This window comes from Struthio camelus, chromosome 2, assembly GCF_040807025.1.
Source record: "Struthio camelus isolate bStrCam1 chromosome 2, bStrCam1.hap1, whole genome shotgun sequence".
Taxonomy (NCBI): Eukaryota; Metazoa; Chordata; class Aves; order Struthioniformes; family Struthionidae; genus Struthio; species Struthio camelus.
Genome location: NC_090943.1, coordinates 138,472,006 through 138,495,500, shown reverse-complemented (window position 1 = coordinate 138,495,500; position 23,495 = coordinate 138,472,006). Strand labels below are relative to the sequence as shown.

Genomic DNA, 23,495 nt, shown 5'->3' with positions numbered 1-23,495 from the left:
GTGAAAAATGGGAACAAATGACAATATCAAATTAAAATAAAATGTATTTTTAAGCACAGAGCATGTTTCAACACCTGTTTCCTTCAATGTATATTTTGTCTTCTCATAATTAAAATGTTTTTCTCACATATTTAATAAATGTGAGGTAAGTAAGTTATAAGAATGCTTATAGTAGCTGCTGAGTATTCAGGCTTTGCTGACTATTCAGGTTTACACAAGGTCTGAGATAACTATAATAGCCATAGAATAAAGAATTCTAATCCTTAAAACATCTAAACTGCTTACAGCATCACTCACACCTTGTCCAAGGTTTCATCCTAACTTAGATGTTATCCTATTTCGCTTATATGCAGTGCCCAGTCCTGGAAATCCCAGTTCTCAGACTGCTTTTACAGAATGCTGCCGGAAACGTGGGATTTTTCCCCTCCTTTTCTGACAGGTGTGCAGATCCATTATGTCTAATTGTAAGTGATAAGAACATTTCCTTAGTAGGCACCAGTCTTGTTTTCAAATCTACACTTTATCTGACTTAGAGCACATGATGCTGACTTTTCTGAAATGCTCTTAACTACCAGACTGGGAATCCTGTACTTGCTTATTAGCAGCCTCTTCTGTTAAAAGCTATTCTACTTTGGATGATTATTCACCAGACAAGAAGATGTTCGTCCATTTTATAGCTGTATGATTAAGGCATTCACCTGGGACACAGAAACTTCAGACTCACGTCTCTGCTCTAATACAATGGGAGAGTGTTTTGAAGCACATCTCCCATTCTTCCAGGGGATGTCCCTTATCCCAGGTAGCCACAAAAAAACAAAATCCAAAACATATCTGGTTATTCTATCCTATCACTGGCCTACAGGGCGATGCTTCACTTTTTACTTATCTTGAGAAAGGACAGATGCTGTCTGGGTGTCTAAAAGTTCATTGCTGATAAATTCTGCATGCTGGTTAGCATCATGTTTGAAAGGCAGGTATGTGCCTTTACTTCCCTCTGAGCTATGCTTTCAGATTACCCAACAGTTTCATTAGACCTGGCACTGCCAAACATTTTGAAACTTCTGGGCACTATTTATATTCAGTTATACAGCAGTGATTTCTTAAGATATTGTTTATTTTCCAAAAGGCAGGTTATGCTTAAAGAAACACACTTGACAACCTTATATTGCTTTCTGTCTTTACTGTGCTTAGTGTTCCTCTCTAGCCTCTTAGAAGATGTGATATATCCTTGGTAACTCTCAGTCCTGTTTCCTTGGGAAACAAGGGTGATTGGGTAACTAAATTCAAGAATGTGGTCTATTGAACTACTGCCACCATGTATCTCTTAACAGCCAATTTTGCAAGACAATGAATGTGCATAGAATTGAAGACATTCAGCATTCCACATTACATTGGTTTTAATAAAAGGAACATCTATTTATTACTTCCTTAAATAGCTTCCTCTTTTTTTTTTTTTTTTTCACTTCTGGACCTTCACAAAATGTTGTCACTCTATACCACTACACTTTGAGGTAGGGTCTGCAGTTTACCTGGCCATCCTTAAGCTCTGAGGTGTAGCCAGCCACTCCTGAGAAAAGCTGACTACCTCCACTGACAAGGACAGTCACTTTCAACTACTCACTACAGAAAAATCAGTAGCGAATCAAGACAAAAGTGATTGGTCTTGACAGGTCATTACACTATTGAGTCCCAAGGATTTTAAAAACAAAAGAAAAAAAAAAGATTTAAGAACAAAACAAAAACACATTTTGAAGGCTTTTTATTAACTATCTGGGATGGCTTGGGTCTTTCGCAGCTTTGGACACACTTCTGTTGCAGGTGCAGAGACACCTGACTTCATATTTGCTTTAGTGATCTTGAAAGCAGAAGTGCCGGTAGGAACAAGGGAGAGACATTTGAGTTAGCTGCGTATGAGCCACCTTGGTCTAGAAACAAGGTGGCAGGATTTGTAGAGCGTAGCATAGAGCTCAAACCTCTTTCTATGACAAAACGGAGTTCTTCATATCAATGGGAAACAGAAAATTTAACGTTAGTCTTTTGCTGAACTAAAGTGCTAAATTTGCTTTTGAGCTCCAGTACAGACTCCGGGAGTGTCTCCCTATCCAGACTTTCGCTTGGAAAGTGGAAAGTGGAAGCTTTCACTGTACCTGTAGGAGAATCCCCAAAACTTCAACTAAAGCATCACACTAACTGAAGAACCTTAAAATTGACAACACTGCAAATATCAAATCCATAAAGACTATGCTCTAGTTCGATGGTTCTGTTATGATTAACAAGTTCTGGTCAAAATACTCTCACGCCACAAGAGGGAGACACAGGCAGATAATTTCTTCACTAAAAGTTAAGCAAACGCCTTAGCAACCTTCAGTAAATGACAACACTTATCAAGAAAATTGTCTAATCCAATTGCTCTCTAACCAACATTGTGCCACTTCTGAATCTGAAGGGATTGGCACTGAGGAATTCTGCTCCACACCAGCAAATTAGAGAAATTAGAATGAAAATTCAGGGACATTAGACGTTCCCTGAGGTATGAGCAAGGAAATATGTATGAGAATTTTAAGCAATACTTCAAAGGTAATAATAATATAAAACCTGATCATCTAAGCTTTCCTGTGAGAACAGTAGCTTCCCCTAAGAATTTAGATGTGGAAAAGATGAAACAGTTCCTATTAAATCAATCGTGCTATTGTACAAAGTAGGTTAGTTACTGAATCAGCATTTTATTTTATCCATAAGGGAAAGAACTTTAAACTGCTACTATAAGAAAAAAATCCTTCTGTAACAGTAAGAAAAAAAAAAATCAGCTAGATGGGTGATACTCTTTTATATTAATATAAGTAACAAACTTTGTAATTTGTCACATGTACACAGACCTCTCTTAACAAAACAATCCAGTATTTGCAAGAATACAGAACTACTAAGCATGCGGATATCTCTAAAGCTAATATGCCTCAAGCCACTCTGCCTTGAAATTCACTTCTCTGCCACTTACAGCTGTCTGTTCTGTGAGCTGCCATTCAAATGAAATTTAGCATGATTTGTTCTCACGCACTGCACTGTATGCCTGGTTTTGTTAGATAAATTACAGAACAGATTTAAAGATGTACTTTATATCTTGAAGCATTTGCAAACCAGTTTCAACAGTGATATAAAATGAGGTTAAGAAAACCATAGGGTAGAGGACAGCTGTGTAGATAGCAACACATTAATTCAAGTAATTAATTCAGCAATGGCACTTGACAAGGATGAACTAGAGAACTTACGTGCTTTGGCATGTGCCAAAACTCAGATCTGTGTAATTTCTACCATCTAAACTGGTTAAAGAACGAAGTAGAAAAGAAAGAGGAATGCAAGGCAAAAAGTAGAAAAGGTAAAAGATGAAACAAGCATTGCCAAAGTCAGTTATGCAGAAACTAAGGCATTCCCTTCCCTGAAGTTATTAAATTGAGCTCAGTAATTATGAAATTATTTTATATTCCGCTGTTCTTCAACCACATGATGCCCCCTATAAAAATTAGTACACAGCTAACACTTGATAATGGCAATTATCACAATTTTGTGATAAACACAATTTTGTGTTTGAACATATATCAAAAGCAGTTTGTAATGTACATTATTTCAGTACAGAAATCCCCCTTCCTTTTATAGGTCAAATGCAATAAACATACATTTCTAGGAAAATGTTAAAAGGAAGGAGGGCCTTGAGGTATTAACAAATTCATATACTCTGTCACAGAATAAAATAAATGCTGCATCATGGAACTTAAACCCTGGAATTATTCAACTTGTTCTTAAAGGCCCTTAACATAGTAAGTTGCTCTGCCTTGCAAGTGTTTGTTACCTATGAAATAAATTATTATCTTTCAAGAAATCCGTGTAGATTTTTGAAATATTCCCATATCCAGATTTGAAGCATTATTACAATGCACAGAGGCCAATACTTACTGAAAGCTGAGGGCTTTTAGCTATTTTTTTCCCACTTTTCAGTGGCCAAACCTAATCAACTATATGTTTCAAAGCAAGAAAAAAGAAAGATTTTATGCATACTGATGATTCATCTGCATAATAGGGTATCCCTCTAAAGTATACAAGATGAAACTCAGCAGAAAATATTGCCTGCTTGAGCTTACTCCACATGCTACCAGTTGAAGAAAGCAACAGAAATCAAAGGTAAGGCTCCTCTGCCTCTCCATCTATATAATTCCTATTCAATCACCCTGTTCATAAATGTTCATGTCTCTGTTTTCACCCTCAGCCGAAACTTGGTAAGCCATACACGTTCTTAGGCTTAACAGTAATTACAATGAGACAAGATAGGATTGAATCTCAGTTCTTATTTTGAATATATTTTTTTGTCAAATAAAAATCCATGGCAGTCACTGTTCTGACTTTTTGAGTATGTTTGGGTCAAAGTGAGTCAAAAGATAACTTCAGACCTTCATTTTATCAGCATAAAAATCTTACAAGTTCTATTTGCAACCCCTAGTGAGTGATCCCTTCATTTTCTCTTCTTCTTGAGTGACTACCAAGAAACATTCACACTAACTGCAAATCTTACACCTAGTCTCTCCAGAATGTGACAAAATGCAGTAAGGAACTGCAAATAGGAAAAAAAAGGCAGTATTTGGCTGGAAAGAGAAGTCTCGTAAAAGAGTTAACGTCCCTTAGGTATCAAAACAACCCCTTACTGACTCTAGAAATCCCTTTAGTTTGCTTATGATGAACCCAAATTTATTTCCATCTCAACTGTGTTTTCCACAGTGGATTTTTCTTTGGTTTCCATAATGTTTTTCCAAACTCATGGATCACCTTAAAGAGACTAGTGGTCCATTTCACCATAAACAGCCACATCATACTCCCCTCCACCTTCTTTCCACCCTACATCTAGTTTACTCCTCATCAAGTAAAATCTCTGAGCCTTTCCTCCCCGTCTGAAGAGGCACAAAGGTACATATCCTTGAAGCTACAATTAGGAACTGATAACCCACTAGGTCTCCTTACCCCACGATTAGCACAAGTTGAACTGAAGATCAAGTTATTTCCGCTAAGCCACCAAATTTCTGCTCAGCTGAACCACAACATACAAGAAGTGGATTAGAAAAAAAGAAGCATACTGAATGCTTAAACTACTTTTCTTCACTATTTCTGTTTTGAAGGCTGGGCTAGCAGGTTTATAATAGTGTTCAAAGCCCACTGGTGCCCAAATTTACCTTTATTTTAGACTCAGGATTCCAGCCTTCTACTATAGTTGCCATGTTTTTTCTTCCTCTTCCATTGTCTTTGAAGAAAGTTTCCCAGGGCCTCTTTAAAAAATTCCTTTAAAATCTGGTTCTGAGAGAACATAATACAGAATGAAACATTTAAAATATTCATTTTCATCCCAGACTGGTGATATCGGGATAGGTACATTTTCCAGGTACATGGAAATGGTTTCTTTGGAAGCGTAGCTAAGGTTTAAGATGCATTTAGACTGCTCGATAAAGTAACATAAAATGGCAATTAGTAGCTTCCTGTGAAGTCACCATCATGAAGAAAAAGAGAAAAATAAACTGTATCAGATATTTTAGGCTTAAATGTTAAAGAACAATCACAAGGAACTGAGTGGGAAACACCGAGTTTTCTTCTCTCTGCAGTTTTTCCTACCTTGATAAGAGACCACCAATATTGGAGATACATTGGAGATAATGTATCCAGATGTAAGCTAGGGATCAAAATTCTTACCTAGACATTAAATAATTATTTTCAAAAACAATTGTTGGTCATTATCTCTTACTCACAAATTTATACATTGTACAAAATATATTTTATATACAAACGTACTACCATTATATAAGGAAGCACCATGAATAAAACTGGGTTTTTTTAGAGTGCTGCATGCAAAGCACTTCAAACCAACACTTTACAGGGAAATCTATAATAAAGCTATATTTTCCTATTAAAAACAAATAAATAAAAATTTTGTTCTGGAGATTCCTGATAGACTCTGGTTTTGTCACATTTTTAATGACAAATGAACAAAAGTCACAACTGATTCATCCTTGTAGGGCAGTTTTTTACGCAACTGAACCTTTAAAACCAATAAAAACTGACAAAATGAAACTTTCAAATGTTATTTTTATTCTAAGTCACACTTTGGAGCCTGTTTCCTACTAATGCATGCAGTAACTGTATAACTAGGTAAGCAGGAAGGGGCTTAATCTCTTAACCAAAGTCTCACTTAAGCAAAAAAAAATATGTATATTATTTGTTGTACAAAAAGACCTAATGGCTGATGGGAGAACATCCTCATGTTTTTAAAATCTATATTTTTTTTTCAGGCATTTGCTAAAACTATTTCCCTATTTTTATGTCTGTGTGCATATGGCTATGTCTCCTCTTTTAGCTGAGTTTGGTTTTGGTACTTTTTTTGTCACTCTTCTCATGCTTCTGCCTCTGAAAACATGCCTTCATCTTTCCTCCTTCATTTATACCTATTTCAGAAGCAAGCGTGAATGCTGCAGAGTACAAGTCAAAGTTGAGGCCTATAAACCAAAGCTGAGGCCTACAAACCAGACAGTCATCAGATAGCTATGTTGTTGTGGCTAGTAATTTAGGATTAAAACATCTGTTTTGAGTGTTCATTAAATATGACATGGTGGCATGTAGTATAGCCAAAACTTACAAGACTCTAAGACAGAGAGTAGAGGCAGCAGAAAAAATAAATGTACAACATGTTAGTAGTAGGAGTCTATGTGTCCATAAATATCTCTTCTTTTCTCTTAGTCTAAAAATGGATAGCAATGCAGTGGTACCTCAGACACTACAGTATGATAACTAATAGTAGATTCCCGGGCTCTGCTGGCATCCGCAAAGAATTTTTGTGCAGGATGAACTTAAAGGTTTTTGACCAATGTATTTAGAAAACATTCATGAAATACTATTTTAAAAGATATTATTAAGAGAGTAACTATCTAAAGATAACGAATTCTCCCAGTAAAACTTTCCTTAAAAGTCCGATAAATCTTACAATTGGAGGAACACACATATTCATTGAAATCTCAAAGCCGCATACTGCTTCTTAGGCATTCTTACTTACCTGCAGATTGTAGTAAAATAACCATACTTATAACAAAAAGTTAAAAATATGATTTATTACATTAATCTAGCATTACACTGCAAAGTGGTAACAGTCTGCATAAGGGTAGGAATGTGAGTGTAAACAGTATATATTAACGGAATACCTGAAACTGTCTGTTCTGCGAGGATGTTTACTAAAAAAAACTGATAACATTAAAGAGGAAATTAACAATGATAAAGTTTGCATAAGACAGTTGTCAGATGGGTTAAATGACAACTAGGAGGGGTCATCCAGGCTTTGAAGGAAAGGAGTCAGTTTGACAAGACATAAAATAGGCATGGAAACTTGTGATTGTCAAGGAGAGACCTATTATATATAGGTCTCTATATATTAAATGATTCACATGTAATTCAGCAACTCCATGTGCATATCTTAACTGATTTAGTTAAAAGATAATAGTGTTAAGGGGACTGACACTATGGGATGTATGATGCCAGGCTGAGTAAAAAGACTACGAAAGGAAGCTCAGCAAAGGTATCTTCTCCACTGTTCTGGTCAGGGTAAAAAGTTAGACCTTGAGTGGCCTTGTCTACAAATTTCAGGTTACCTACCCTTCTTCTGTCTCCGTTCTCCCTGGCAGAATCTTGCCTTGTGACCCAAAGATGGCAAGAGTTGCATTCCTTGCTAAGACCAAACATAACCCATAAGCTTGACCTTGACTGCAGATATCTTTCCCTCTGTTTTAACTTCTTATGGGGAGGCTTCAATGGAAGTTTGGCATCTTCAGGACATTTAACAAAACTCTCAGTCCTTTTCTTTCCTAGCCTCAAAAGGGTTTGAACAAGGAAAATGGGCATAACATAACAATAGAGCAGAAAAAAAAGTTGTTACTTCTAGATAAGTCACTCTCTACTAATAAAAAGCCACCAGGTACTACAAAAGCTTTAGAAATCAGGTCTCAGATATCCAGGCCCAGTAAGCTCATTTATAAACAAATTTAAAACGAAAGCATGCTCCATATATAGTTTAATCCACTGTAGATGGGAAAAGACTGTAAATTGGAACAGACTCCCATAACCCCTCCAGTTATTCCTCCCTCCAAGGTAACGACTAGCAGAATTTTTAAGTTCGAAGAAGTACTTCAAAGAATCAGCTGGTTTCATGTCCCCCCGCTCCATAGCAGAGAAGTGAAAGCATTCAGACTTGTACCATCAGCAGCAAAACAGGAATACAGGATCATGTGAGCAAACTGCAGTTTTAGGGCTGGGGGGGACAAAGTCTTATCCCTCTGTTACTGAGTACAGTGAGCCAATCTAGTAATATTTATTAAAAAATCTACTCCTCACAATCTCAGAATTGACTGGAGGAACCATCAATATATCTGTTGCAAGCCTTGCCACTGCAGAAGCTCTGACTCAATGTAATTGTGGGCTAACAAACTGACGGTGACTACAGCCTTACTCCCATTGAGCCCCAGTAATAACTCCCAGTAAACGAACCATTGTCAATGACAGTAGTAGAGCCAGAGGATAATGAAAGGGACTAGGGCTGGATCCTAGAATAATAGCTGAGGCAGGGAATTAGAGCCTTCTTAATCACAAAGATGACCCTAATTACATCTCAAGACAAATGACACCCTTTAATTAACACCTGGTGCCAAATGTGGCCACTTTACATTTAATCCTCAAAGGAGCTAGCAATCATTTCTAGACTTCCTGACAGTGGTTATTCATTTCTGGCATTTCTCATCTTATATTGGACATTTCTGAAGTTGAAACACTAGAAAGAAGCTTTACACTAAGACAGGTGCATAATAAAGGCACTTCTGCCAGTGAGTATACACTAAGAAATGAAACAAAACCACTAGAGATTGTATTGGATAATATACACTCATGCTTAGTGCTTTCATAAATAAAGCAGAACTTTCTTTGGCACAGGTATTTATACACACAGACACATGCATAAACATACAGATGACCACACAACGCTAGATCCTCAGGTATCTGTGGATGCTTTCTTAATGTTTTCCTGCATTTTATCAGCTTTCATTTTCCTGTGAAAGTTACACATTACTACTGCAAACAAAACTTATCCTATCTCTTAAATGAAGGTAGGACTGGGCCTTAGACAGAAACCTTATATGCATTTCTATATGACACCACTTCAGTCATATTTTTGGGGTCAAGTTCTATTACTTAAAGCAAAAAAGAGGTGATTTTTTTCTATCAGCTGAGCTCTCAAATTTTGTATTCTCCTAGTTACCTAAGCAGGCTTATTGAAGGCAGCAGGTATATCAGACCTGTCATTACCAAGCTCATTGTGTCACATGCTGGACCTTCCATGTGCTCACAAATGGTTTTGTAATAGTAGTACATTTTGCAGTTTGTATTACAATTACTTTGAGCAACTGACTCTCATGATGAGAGGCTTTGGCTCAATCGATTGTCAAACGCACGTATCTGTATGCATGTGCCTCCTCTCACATGGACAAGTTTTCAATAATTTACTCATCTTTAGCTAGTTATCTGGACTTTATAATTATATGTGTTGTATACTAAAATGAAATATTATATACAAACAAATACATTATATATTAAACCAAGTACTGATAAAATACTAAAAAAAAAAAAAAGGTTTGCTTAAATCTCACTAAATTTCCTGAGCAAGAAGTAACAAGAAGGCTCATTACATGCCTAATGCTGTAAAACAAGATACTGATTGTAAAATACATCAAGACTGAGTACTGATGCTCACAGTAAAATAGTCAAAAGGAACCTTATATGTTCTGGCACAAAACTTGCAACTAAGTAAACAAGAAACCTTTCCAGAGAACAAAATGCAGCTCCTGAAAGAGCCCAGAAAAATGTACTTAGCCAATTACAGTTGATTGTATACAGAATCCAGGAAGCTTGCTTATACTCAGATGACTGTATTGATATCTGTGCTTGGCCAAAATAAGCTAACAAAGCTTATATTTCATGTGAGTCCTCTTTACTCCTCCTAGCCTACTGATCATATCTCTTTTTTGACATGGTGGAAGAGCAACTAGCAGTGGACATTGCAAGATGGAAGTAGCTTTCAGGAGTAGAAACAGAATACTGTTCCTAACAAAACACAATTCACTAATTATTGTGAATGTTAGAATTTAATTATGCCACTTTTTTGAATGGAAAAAGTGGGTTTCGCTATACTTACAAACATAAATACTTTGATTTATAATGTGATTTAATTTTGCCTCCCCTAACTGCAGAAGCTTATTTTATTTTCTTCTTGGAATGTTAATTCTGGGATGAAACATTTTTGGGCCAAGGTTCAAAATAAATGTTTACAGAACCAGAAATTAAGGATTAATTTTGGGATCTCAAATAGATTCTGAACCACAACAGTGACTGCCAGAGTGAAATGACAGCTGTACTCACATTATTTATGTAGTCAGTAAGTGCAAATTCATTTTAACACATATTTTCCTCTAGGGGAAACTGTTTAACAAGATACGTTAATTGTAAGTTTGATTCCACAATGAGTTGCTTAGCATTATTTCTCCCTAGTTGATGGTAGTGGAATTAGTGAACTATGGCTTCCAGGCTACAGAGATGGGTAGTTTGTGTGATTCACAGGTGCTGTAAATGAGCAGCTTGTGCATTTAGACTGATACTCCTCATGAAAAGAAGATATTTAAGGTGTGTTGGAGCTTATTCATGAAAATCCATAGGTTCCAATTGTCAGCTATAGTAAATGATCTTAATGTTACACTGGAAGTCTAACAGCACTTTGAAAATAGTCTGAAATTATATCTGCTTTAAAGCCCACTGACAGACTAATACTCATCTCAGCATTTCAAGATAAAGACAAGTTATACTGACTTGGCTAGAAACTAGAAACATTAGACTGTGTAACAAAGCTATAAAAAACCACTATTGGACGTTGTTATGTGATTAATTGCAGTGATCATCTACATGTTTCACACAGGTGGAAGGTACAATGAAGAGCATGAACTTGACCTTATCTTTGCTTTAAAAAGCTTTCATTTCCCACATCACCATATGTTGAGTATAAAAATAGGACATTGTTATGCTAAAGACAATCTAAAAAAATTCTATGTGTGGCTCCTTTACAGTGATTTTTCCTTTATGGAAAACTCTGTTTCAGTAGAGCATTAAGAAGAAATGCCTCTAAGCTTAAAAACAAGTAAGTTAACCACAGTTAAAACAGGTAAACCCCAGCAGTTTGCCATAACCCACAGCTTTGATTCAAGATCCTAGCACCAGATTCTCTTCAGTATTTGAAGGCTAACACCTTATATCTTTTTTCCTGCATAACACACACCACTGAAAAAAAAAGAGTTATTTCTTGGAAGCAGGCTTCAGGAATGGTCTTTTCACACATTGGAACAAGGCATCTTAGCGTTATACTTTTCACGTGGTCTGTAAATCAATCATTCTTCTGCACTACTCTTCTTGCTGTGCCCAAGGAAACAAAAATATGTGAATAATACAGAAATAAAAATGTTTTTTGAGTCATTTCAGTTACTCTCAAAGACTATTGTGCTCAACAGAAGATCCTAATGTTATTAAAGACAGTTAAGGTATCTGAACACTAGCTCTCAGACACAGGATAAGACACTGAGGATTGTGCTCTCTCTTCAAAGAAAATTCACATTCAGAAAATGATTATTGAAATGCTTCTCTCATCTCACAAAAGAAATCTTAGCCGAGCTTCCTTTCTTGCAAATATGGTAGATACCAAAATGTTAAACTGAGTTCAATTATGTGGCAGTCAACTCTTTTTCCACCTTTAAATAAAATGCACTAATACCAAACATTCAGCGAAGAACTATTACTCCTAAAGAGTGTAAATTTTACCAATTATAATTCAAAACCACAGTTCACAGCAGCAGTTAGAAAAAAACGTGTTCTTTCCACACGAGATCAAGTATCACTTTAACAGATATTATAGAGCATTTAGCTAAAAAGCAACTGGATAATCTAATGGTTACAATGCGTATCATAAGAGATATAAATATATAATATGAATTTGGGTAGAATAATTCCTATTAACAAATGTACAGTGGTGGGTTTTTTTCCCACACTGCATGAAAAGTACTTTTTAAGAAAAGAAAGCTAACCTAAGATACAAGGGGTCAAGAATGTTTCTTGTTTATGATACTTTCTCTGCTGTTGAAAGGTTCATGTAACAGATTAGTTTTCAATGAAAGGTAATGTTAATGCACTGCTACTTCATTAGTATTCATTTTGTACCACTGAAGAATTATGGAGTACAGTTCACTATATATTAGAATTCATGACATTACCTGAAGTTATGCTTTAATAAAATTATGCTGCGAACAAAGGTTACCCATTAAACAAGAAGAGTTCAGTCTTGACAAGTTACAATTGCAATAATTTCTATAAGATTAATAGGTTTAAAACAACTTGTAAAGCCACCATGAGAGATGTGAATTTCAGAGGATTTAGCAAAATTGTAAATTACAGTCTTAGACAAGTCATGTGCAAGAAACTATATAGTGAAAGCAACAATAAGCAACATGTACCCAAAGGAACGGGTAGAGGGAAGGACTCTGCCATCCATGAATAGCAAAGCACAGGTCAGTCTAGTACAAACAACAGAACCTCAGCTACTGTTCCTTCTTGCACAAATAAAAAACCTCAAAAGCACGTCTCCAGACAAATTATCCCTGTAATTTCTTTCATGTTTAGACCCTCCAGAATAATTTACCTCTAGAGGATGCTTTTTTACAGAAGAATATTTGTGAAAAAGTGGCTTCCACTTCCAGATGTTCATCCAAGGCTTTTTTCTTTTTAATCTTCCTTAACTGAGACAATAAATAAAAAGTCTTTTAATAAAATGGACAAGAGCAGCCCAATCTGTTTACAGAAAGATACACTGGAATACAGAAACATCTGGCTTGAACAGACAGTTCTAAGGTATTTATAGCCAGAGTCTCTCAGTGCCAAAAGACTTGCAGCCTCCATCACCACAGCTGTGACTAAGTGGAGCCTGCACCCATCTGTTTCTCTCAGCATGAAATGGTCCCATCCCCTTGCAAGCATCAGCTAGAGCAACTGAAATGCACTCCAATACAAACACTGAAGTGACTTGGACAGGTCATGAAGAGCAAGGACTACAAATGTCTGCTTTTCCTCAGCTGTGATAGATACTTCAAGGCAGAACAGACAAGGTATCCCTTCGCCATTTAACCAAACAGTAAGGACAGTCTACCGCACTGACCGGAAAAATGGCCCACACGACTGAGCAATCACTTAGGGAGACAGCAGGTCCAGCCATCATCCTACAAAATCCACCCTGGAGAGAGGACTTAGGCTATGCCACATTCACCATATTTCCAAATGCAATGGAATCTGGCTTTAGGCAGAAGATGCTTCTGCTTGCAGAAGGCAAACACATGATGCCTTGCCCCTGTCAGCAGCATGTAACAGTCCAGGGAGAAGACACTGAACCAGCTAGTGGCCTCACAGTATCTCTTCTACCTCATTAAACCATGTTAGATATCTGCCATATTCAGGATATATAGCTATCACACTTCTGAGTGGTGTAATCTTGGGGCAGCAGTGCTCACATACGGACTCTGCTAGCTCCCTGGTAAGCTTGCGCCAAAAGTCTTATCTGGCTTTTTAAATGAACGCTAGTCAAAAATCAGAATAAAGCAGGATACTTAAAGACTAGGAAATAGTAAAATAATAATAATAATAATAATAAAATCATTCATCACCAAGAGAAGCAACATAAGCTTTCATCCCTAGAGGAAACTAACCAATATATATTGGTTAATATACAATATATAATATAATATAATATTTAATATATTCATGACTGATCTCCAGAGCTGATGTATAAGGTCTCTTAGCCCAAGAAGACAACACAGAATGAGCCTTGCTCACCTTTGTCTTCTGTACAGCCATCGTGCATGTACAAGGCTCCTGGCATAATGAAAGGCAGCGAGAGAGGTGGCCTAACCCTGTTCCTCCTTTTCCCCAAAACAGTAAGCTGTGGCCTAGTTTCATCTTGCTATCTCATAGCTATAGAGCCTCTTTGTTTGATGACAGGGCCTATTCAAAATTATTCTATGATTTATGAAAAATAATCCATTGCCCTGTCAGTTATATCACCTTTATTATCTCAGCAGGTAAACAGCTGTATAGTTCCTCAGCTTCACTTATATGCAATATAAAGGGGGAATGCTTCTCCCAGGAACAACATAAAAGTAATTACTGGCAATATATTGATCCTAAATAAAGCACTGAGTACCGTCTCTCTGTAAAGAGGAAGTTGCAGAGTTATAAACAATGGCAAGATGGAAAACTAACCATGAAAGTTGCTTTACAGGAAGAATGGAAATAGTTGTTATCTGTCGAAACAAGATCAGTCCATTATCTTTCCTGTCATTTGTCTTGTTATCCTGTTACATTTGAGAGATAAAGAGCAATAAAGAGCAATATAATATTGAATACAGAGGTGGAACTTAACCTTTATGTCCTTTACCCTCTGCAGAAGTATCATCTAAGTTCAATGCCTTTTTTCCTATTAACACTTGGGAGATAAAAAAGGAATGCATCACAGCGGTGCAGTTCACGTCACCAAACCCATGCAATTTCATAGGAGGTGTACAGTGGATGCCAGTAGTTGGGACCTGAAAAAAGATACTGAGGAACATCTGCTATACAAATGAAGCAAAACAATAATTCTCTGCTGAATTAAGCAGTACTAGGTCAATCAACTGATGGAGGCAGCAACATTGAGGGTTTTTTTTAATAACACATCAAAAAATAACAAAATACATACTTGGTACTGTAGTGTGCATTTAAGCCTTTGTGCAAAGTACAAACAAGCATATCTTGAAATTTATTACCCATCTCAACATTTGACTCCATTTGCAAAGAAATTCCTCAACTCAATCTGAAATACCTCTGAGAGGGTGAATCTGAGAAGATAGACAGGAGTTTTAAAATAAGAGCACCAATGCTGCAGTCAAGGACCTTGCTTCTACTAAGAATCTCAATCAACTTAACTCGCTTCTCAAGGAGAACGAAAAGTCCTCAAAAGCACAGAATCTTCTTTTAGCAGGACTAAGGCTGATTAGAATAACTGGCGATTGCATGGAGAGATCCAGTATAATAAAATTATACCTGTGAGGTGATGTTAAAAAGCAATTAGGCGTTTCATTTTAAACACTTAACAACTAGGCATAAAAGACTATGCCGCAAGGTGAAGATAAGTAAGAAGAAATATTCAGAAGCCAAAAGAACTGCAAGTTACTGTGAGATATCTAAGAAAAATATTTGTTCTTTGTTTTCTGTTTTACAGTAAAAGGGTAGTCTAGAGTAACTAACCTTCCCAGAGAAAATTTTGGTAGGAGAAGCTGCTGTTAGGACTGGGAGGTGTTTGAAATGCTGATTCTTACAGTGAAGACAGGTGGCAAACCAAAAAGGAAAGAAACAATTTCAGTAATTAAATACTGCATAATAGACATTCTGGATACGAATGCATCTATGAGAAGAAAAGCAAAGTTCAGGCTTAGAAGGCAGGTGCTCCAGAACTATTATTCACTGTGGTGACCTTGGGCCCAGGCAGCTGCTACTTTCCTGGAATACAGATTCGAATCATTCACATTTCTGACCTGACTGATAAATTGCAATACCTCATTCTATTGCTGTATGATGTCAGGGGAAACTACATTTCCTGACTGCTGCCTTCAGAAAGATGGTGCTTAATTTCACTACTTACTGCCCTGCCTCCACAAATGGAAGCAGTTGCAACCTAAAACTCTGCATAAAGGCAGAACAGATGCTGATTGCTCCCCGACAAAAGCGCAGTGAGGCTTATGAAACAGTTTTGGGAATCAGCCTCAGATGGAAGAGGTGGATCCATTCATAATGTGACGGGCTACTGTCTCAGAATCATGTCTCTCAGAAAAGGGTAGTGGGATCTTATAGGAAAATACTGACTGATTCCAGCTGACTCAACTCCATCTTAACAGAAGGGCGAGGACAGTATTTTCCACAGAGTGGGAGTTAAGAAAGAGAACATACAAGAACACCCTTATTAATAGCTCTGCGAACAGGACGAAATTGTACATGTAGCATTTCTGCTAATGTTAGTGTTCTATTGCATTATTTAGAAAAGCTAAACTTCATAAGGGTTTTGGTTTTGAACAATAACATTAGTAACTCTCATAGTATTGAGCCTAAATTCTGGCCACTAACATTTTGTTGGCGTGGTCACTAAGAAAGCACAACGAGTAACAATTTTTCCCTGAAGCAGAGAGCGCGCTTAAGTGACTGGTGTGCAAAAAGCATCATGTCATAAGCAATATCGTAACACAGTGGAAAATGTCGTCTAAGGGTATAATTAAAAAGATGATAGTTATCCCCCCACTTCTCAAACACAAACAGATTGGATAGGGAAGGTGCTTTTATTTGAGCCACTTTCACATTTAGCAAAAGTAAAGCACTAAGAGTATTTAATGGGTATGGGGGGCAAGGGGGAAGAGACATGCTTCACATTAGAATCATGATTTTAAAATCACAAAACAGTACCCATTGCTCCATTTTAAGGGTCCTAAAGAACTACTGATCCGTAAGTGAACTTAACATTTTTGAGATTCAACGTAGACAATGGGGAAGATTTTTCCAAGGCAAAAATTAATAGCTGCATGTGGCAGAACATGGTAGTACTTCCATTCTTGCAGGATTCAGTCTCTCCTCAGTCCTTTATTCAACCTCAGTACTACCTCTCTGGGCACTAACAGCAAATTTTGAGAAACTTACATTTAGCTTATTTCTGTAAAAGCTTAAACAACAGAGGAAGGAATATATCGAACACACATTTAATAGTGCTGCATGTGGGATTTTCAAATAACTGGAAGATGATATATAATCTGAAAAACTGCCCTTGCCAAGGTAAGGGAGCATCAGTTCATCTCTTCTTGTAGTGAAGAAAGGAGAGTCAGTAACTAGGTATTGATTAAAACAAAAAAGAGGGCTATTTTGTTTTGCAAAACATTGCTGCTATGCAAAGCCAAGACCAGGTATCTCTGATTGCATTTTATTTGGACTTCAAGTTTTAGACTCCCTGGTCTGACTAAACCGTCCTCCGCACAAAACTGAGGAAAATGGAGATATAACCCATGCCTTCATGCCTATGGTCCCAGTAGTGACTCAGTCCAAGAACTGCCAGAAGTAGGATCTCCAGCCAATCATGAAATTAGAAATGCTTTGGACACAATCTTGTAGAAGAAAAATTTAAATAAATAGCTTTTAAGAAAACCATCTAACTCATTCCTAAGAAAACTCACCATCTTCCTGTTTTGTAGATGTGATAACACAATCGAATCTCCTCAGTTGTTCCAGTCATTCACATGCTATCACTTACAAGACATTAGTTTTGAGGCTGACTAAAATTGTAGAGGGGACACAATTGACTTCATAAATCCTTTTTATCATAAAGATTTGATAAGGAGATAGTTTTGTTCTGGAGATTTCACAAATAACACTTTTATCTGGAGTGCAAGAGAAATCTTTTTGTTTTCTCAAATTTACTGAAAGAAAGGGAGATTGTCCCCTCTCCCCCAAGGTATTGATAATTTTTTAGGTGGGACTACAGCATAGTAAGAAAAGCAACTTCACAAAAGGACGTTTATTCATGTCACTTTGAAAATCCTTCTTTTGTATTATATTTCTGTAACAATGGGTTGCACACAGCCTGTTGCAGCCACTGCCTTAACCCCACGATAAAGATTCCTGCAGACACAGACCTCTGCTCATCTGAGGCTCAAAACAGCCACAGACTAAAACTAGCATACCTTTCCCTCACTTATATACACTGCCATCCATCATGAGTTTATGCTGAAGAAACATAGTGTTATTATCAAAGAAAAGACAGATCCCATTCATTCTGAAAGCAGAGTTTCCAGTCCGGATCTACATAATCTCTTTCAATTACAACTGCATACAAATATCAAAGACAAAGTTTCTGTCATGCAATTGTAAAATCACCAGATTGACACGTTTTATATTAACTTTTCCGTTCTTCCTTTAGCAGTTTCCCCTGGCTCCCACCTTTTTCTTTTAAAATGCTATAGCAATACCGTTTCACACTAAAGTTCTTTTCCTTTGGAAAAGAAATAAAAAAATAAGTTCCTTACTTGTTAGAAGTTAGAAAAACAGCTCCTAGGGTGCGGTGATATTATGAGGAAGGGAAGCTTATACTGACAAACTTTTAAAGAACTTTGATCTTAAAACCTGACACTTAACATACACACACAAGTTTCCACAAACTTTAAAACCATGTGACCAACTTTATCCTCAGCAGCAGCTTCTCCTTTTCTCTTGTATTCATATTCAAAACTTCCACTCCAATGTACACAGATTTACTTACTGCACGCAGGTTACTTTGCATTTACTTCTTCTTTGCGGTTTTGTTATCATTTACTTCTAGGCTTCCAGCCCTGCAAATGTTTATGTACATGAATACAGTACCACTTCTTGCCTTACAATTTTCTCACAAATAACTGTGGTCTTTGGAAGCTTAAACTTTAGGAAGGTAGAAGCAATACTACTGAAACTTCTATTACTCAATTCAGAATTGATTTTCCATTTTATTAAAATTTTATAGGCAGAATATAAGACATCTTTTTGGCCTAATTTCCTTCTAACCTGCTTTAAAGGTGGACTTTGAAGTATGGAAGTCAAACGTAAATGTCTCCTTGATATTACTTTAAATTCACTATCAAACAGGTTTGAAAAATTAAGAGGATCATTCAATATTTCATTTAATACTTAATTTTGAAGCTGTTCAATCCATGTTATGAATCTCCTCCGAAAAAATACTCTCATTTTTGTGTTCTTCAGGATTCCCTTCCACTATTTGTTTATTGTCAAGCCTATCTTACTAATTTTGTGCTCTTCAGAAAATTATGGGGCTGAAAAAGGTTATTGAATTTCAAATGCTATCATGCATATGTTGAGTGTGGTTTTTAAGTCATAGACCTATGGTCTGATTTCACCTTGCTGGTTTCAGTGTCCATGTCTTTTTGTAGTGATTACCACAAAATTCCTCTCATCCCACACATAGCTGGTAACTATATATTTTGCTTTGAGGCGCTCTTCTTCTCCATTTTCTTATCCGCACCAGTCAGCACAGTGCATCTTGTCTGTATACAACAACATAACTAGAGTAAAAATGAATATATTTGCATAGACCTTCTTCATACATCACTGGCTACAACTGTCTCCATGAGACTGTTTTAAGCCATGACTAACACTGATCATAGTCTGACTATTTTATACAGTATTACATTTACTAATTCAGTCAAAAAAATCTAAAATGCACAGAAATGGTCAGAATGATTTAAAAGTGACTTATTCATCTGTTATAATTTCATCTAAAATCTACATCAGTAACTCAGGATTTCTCCACTAACAATGCTGGACTGGGCTCCAAGCAAAGAGTTTCCCTTTCCAATAACCTTTGCTTACTTCCATGTTTAAAAGATCGCAGGAACAAGTTTCATCATTTTGTATGTATTAGACACTCCTTTATACAAATAATGTAAAATATCTTAGAGGAATTAAAAACATATTATTTGTATTCCTGAACGTTACAAACATGAAGAGTCAGAATGTGAAGAATACTGTTTGAAATTCCATATTATTTCCCCCTCACTCCAGCACTCTGTTAACGTTTAATGCATTATTAGTCGCATTGGACTCAGACAATCTTCTCCAAATACATTTGACATTTAAAATAAAGAAAGCAACACTCACCTATCAAGTTATGAGTTTTTGAATTGAGGGAATGTTGGGACAAATCTCGAACAAAGAATAGTCAATTTAAAAACCTTCTACACCCTACCTAAAAGCTTTCATTTGTAGTTATTCTGTACAGATAAAAGATGGGAAGTGATCTTTAGTCTCAAAAAAAAAAAAAAAACTTGATCAACCTAGAAGGCAAAACATAACCCCCCCTTCAGTTTTTAAGAGCATATTTTTTTATTAACATGTAATGTAAACAGTAACACATGAAGATGAAATCATCTTATGGCTCCTGTTTTGTAAAAGCTCTAGGCTGCCAGTAATTTGAAGCTTGGGGCTTATCTCAGGCAAACATGTATGTGTTTGCTTATCTCAAATAAGAATAAAAGATGTCATAAATTAGGAGTCAGTTTAGAGGCTTTTCACAGAAGTCTTGAAAGAATCACAGACTATCCTGCAAGCACAGCTTGACTTAAATGTGTTGCATCATGCCTGAATCACTCTATTAATTAAAGAGAAACTATAACAAATGTTTCAGCTGAGAAACACCAAAGTGCAGAAAAAAGGCTTTTAATCTAAAGCCTTCTAATTTCCTATAGTAAAATACCATTTAAGAGGATTTAATATCCACAGCAATAGGTATTAGTTAAAACTCTGTGGGGTGAAACCATTGTGAGGAACAGTTCTGCAGCACACTTCTGTCAAACACGAATATGGACAGGCAGCTGCGAGGAGAAAACTAGTCAAACAAAATTCCCAGACTTCAGCCCTGAAACTCTTCTTGAAAAAGGAAGGTCAGCTGCAACTGTAATGAGAGGAACAATCTGGAAGTCTGGACAGCCGGACAAGAGCACATCAGTTTATAATGGATTTAATGAGGTCTGTGCATTTGGGAAATTTGGGGAAAAATAACTCGAAATATAGTAAGATCAACTTTAAAAAGTTAGGAAATAATCCTTGCTATAATAGCCAAAACATCTACCTGCTATCTAGGATATTTGCATGAAGAGTTTTGCATTGATGGTGATTCTATGCTCAATATTTGCTTCCACAAAGCTTGTTCAAAAATCATTTCGGGTAGCACGATTAAAGTAGTCCTGGTTATGACCAGGAGAGCACTAACATAACACTCAGTGGAAATAATTGTAGGGGGAAATATTTAGAAAAAAAAAAAATCTGAGTAATGCTACTGGGAATGACTGACAGAATACGGCATATATATATTATTGGCAAAAGGGAACTAGTATGATAATATCTCATCTAACCTCCACTGACCAAAATTCCCAGCTCACTGAAGATTTATATTGTGAGTACTAGTCTTGGCATGTGTCAGTGTGATTACCCAGCATCACATGCAACAGTGACTGTCTCCTGAAGCAATAAATAGGAACGAGTAACATTGTGCAATGAGCACAAGTGATGGCAATAATCACATAAATAGAGTATTACAAGTCATTGAATAAGAGAGGATGGAACTTATAGATATGTGTTTATATTATATATATTATAATATATGTATATATAATTACATAAATATATGCATATTTAGTAAAAATCCTTAAAGATGCTTAAAAGTTACATTGATAGCTGCCACTGAAATAAACAGAAAAAGCCAAATACTGAGTAAAATAGAAGAGTGAGAAAAAAGAAGAACAGCAAGCATTATAGTGAGGTAAAAAAATGCTTGTGCAGTAGTGAAAGATAAAAATGATGAAACAAGAATGGATGTTAATCAGTTGTGGATTTTACTTTAAGGAGGGACATGGGAGAAGGGAAGAACTGCCAGTATAATGGTGACTAACTTTTAGACTCCAGGTGTTTGATCATAACCTGTATACTTATCTATCAAAATGCAATTAGATAGAACTTTTTTTTTTTTTTAAGAAGATAGCCTTTACACCCACTGATGTTTTTATATGGTAAGGCACACACAGTAAATCATTGCTGATAATGCTACACAACTCCAGTGCATGCATCTGGGAAGATGAATACAAGCTGCAAAGACTAAGCAAGGTTTGAATTCAAAAGAAGATTCTTTGATCACTATAAAATGCATACATTCAAATTCTATTAAAAGAAGAAGAAAAAAGTTTTAAATCAGTTTAAAACAAAAAGGCCTGGCTTTTTACTTATTTCTCTTCTCTTCTGATGTTCCCATAGCATTTTTGTTGCGGTGAACTAGAACATTTCTGTGAAAACAACTGACAGCTTCTGAAATGCCTCAGCTTTTGTGGGAGTTGGAGAGAAAAGGAAGTGAAATGCTATTTTGGGAGGAAGTGGCTCTTTGTTAGCAGCAGACTGGATTCTTAGCCTCAGTACCTAGGCTAAGCTACGCAAAACAAAACCTCAAAATTGTCATCAGTTTCTCCAGTCTGCTAGGGCTGCTTCAGAACTTTTTTCAAACACCCCAAAAGAAAGAATTTTTTATAAGTGAGGAAAGAAATACAATAATTCTTTCTAGTCTCTTAAAAAAAGAGTTCTGGCAAACTATATGATCTTACAAAAGGCACCCTTAAGATCATAGGACAAGAATTACTAGTTCCTCCACATTTACTAAAAGTTTTTCAGATTTTCCCCAGGAATCAAGGTGTCAGAGATCAGAACCAGGATCAGGTAGTGACCTTAAAGAGAGAAGAAAGTAGCACAAATACATTAATATACATCCTCTACATTTCTGATGGGATATTACCCGAGATAGCCTGGAAAATAGAACCACTGAAAATTGAATGGATTTGGACATAGATTCCTGGTTTTATCTTCACCAGTTTTGAAATGGAAACCTAGAATTACACAACTGGAATCAGATATGCATACTACATATTCTAACTGAAGCACCACAGAACATCCTAGTAGCATTATCTATATACCAGTTCTTCTCTTTCTTACAGGCACATTTGGGGAGCTGGCAATGGTCAATGTACTCCATGGAAAGGTCAAATAAATGAAAAGATTTTCTCAGTTTCATTTACCTAACCCTCCAAAATACTTTTTAGATAAATTATTATTAGATGTAAAAAATTAAATTTAGTTCACTGAAAACTATTAAATTAAAAATAAAATTTCCTAAATCAGATATAATATTCCATTCCACGCAGATAAAATTAATACAAAACTTTCTTCACCATCTCTAATTATTCATGCTTTACATGGAGGGAGGAGGGATCCATCCCTTTGCTTCCCTATCCGGCAACAGCACTAGAATGGACTTGCTCTGTGGCAAGGCCTACTCAAACACGAAGACAGGAGGAGTATTTGCACACCTCCTTCCTTCCTAAGTATGCAGTCTGAGTTAATCTCAAACAAAACTTCCATGCTCCCTTGCCCAAGGCTGGTGACTGCATTGCTAGCTTATGATAGAGAGGCTATTATCTTAGCTCTGCAGCCAAAGATGGGCATGAACAGCCATACCCCTGACTGTGTCCCTGGTAGAGCATGAAGTAGACAGAAACATGAGGACATAAATATATGACTGGTCATCCCTTCCTTCTCACATTAGCACAATCCCTTACTTCGTTTAGCGCTACAATTCAAGATATTATCAGGCAACAAAACACCAGCTACCCCTCCTATTACTTTGCTCCTTTGCATCTCAGTATGAGGCAATCTTTTCAATACAAAGAAACACATTTAACACAGATAAAAAG

The 23,495-nt window shown here is 36.5% G+C and overlaps 1 protein-coding gene across 2 annotated transcripts in view; it reads right to left on the bottom strand.

Moving 5' to 3' along the window:
• Window positions 1–18,306, bottom strand: part of ST18 (ST18 C2H2C-type zinc finger transcription factor) — a 203,651-nt gene extending 185,345 nt beyond the window's left edge. The window contains exons 1-2 of one of the 2 annotated variants that reach the window (XM_068932718.1): window positions 18,243–18,287; window positions 5,214–5,334 (exon numbers count right to left, since the gene is read on the bottom strand). In XM_068932718.1, the coding sequence (XP_068788819.1) occupies window positions 5,214–5,258 (45 nt within the window). In that variant the 5' untranslated portion in view covers window positions 5,259–5,334; window positions 18,243–18,287. Of the gene's footprint in view, window positions 1–5,213; window positions 5,335–18,242 lie in introns of both variants that reach the window. The other variant, XM_068932721.1, reaches the window with a different exon arrangement.
• Between the last annotated feature and the right edge of the window lie 5,189 nt (window positions 18,307–23,495).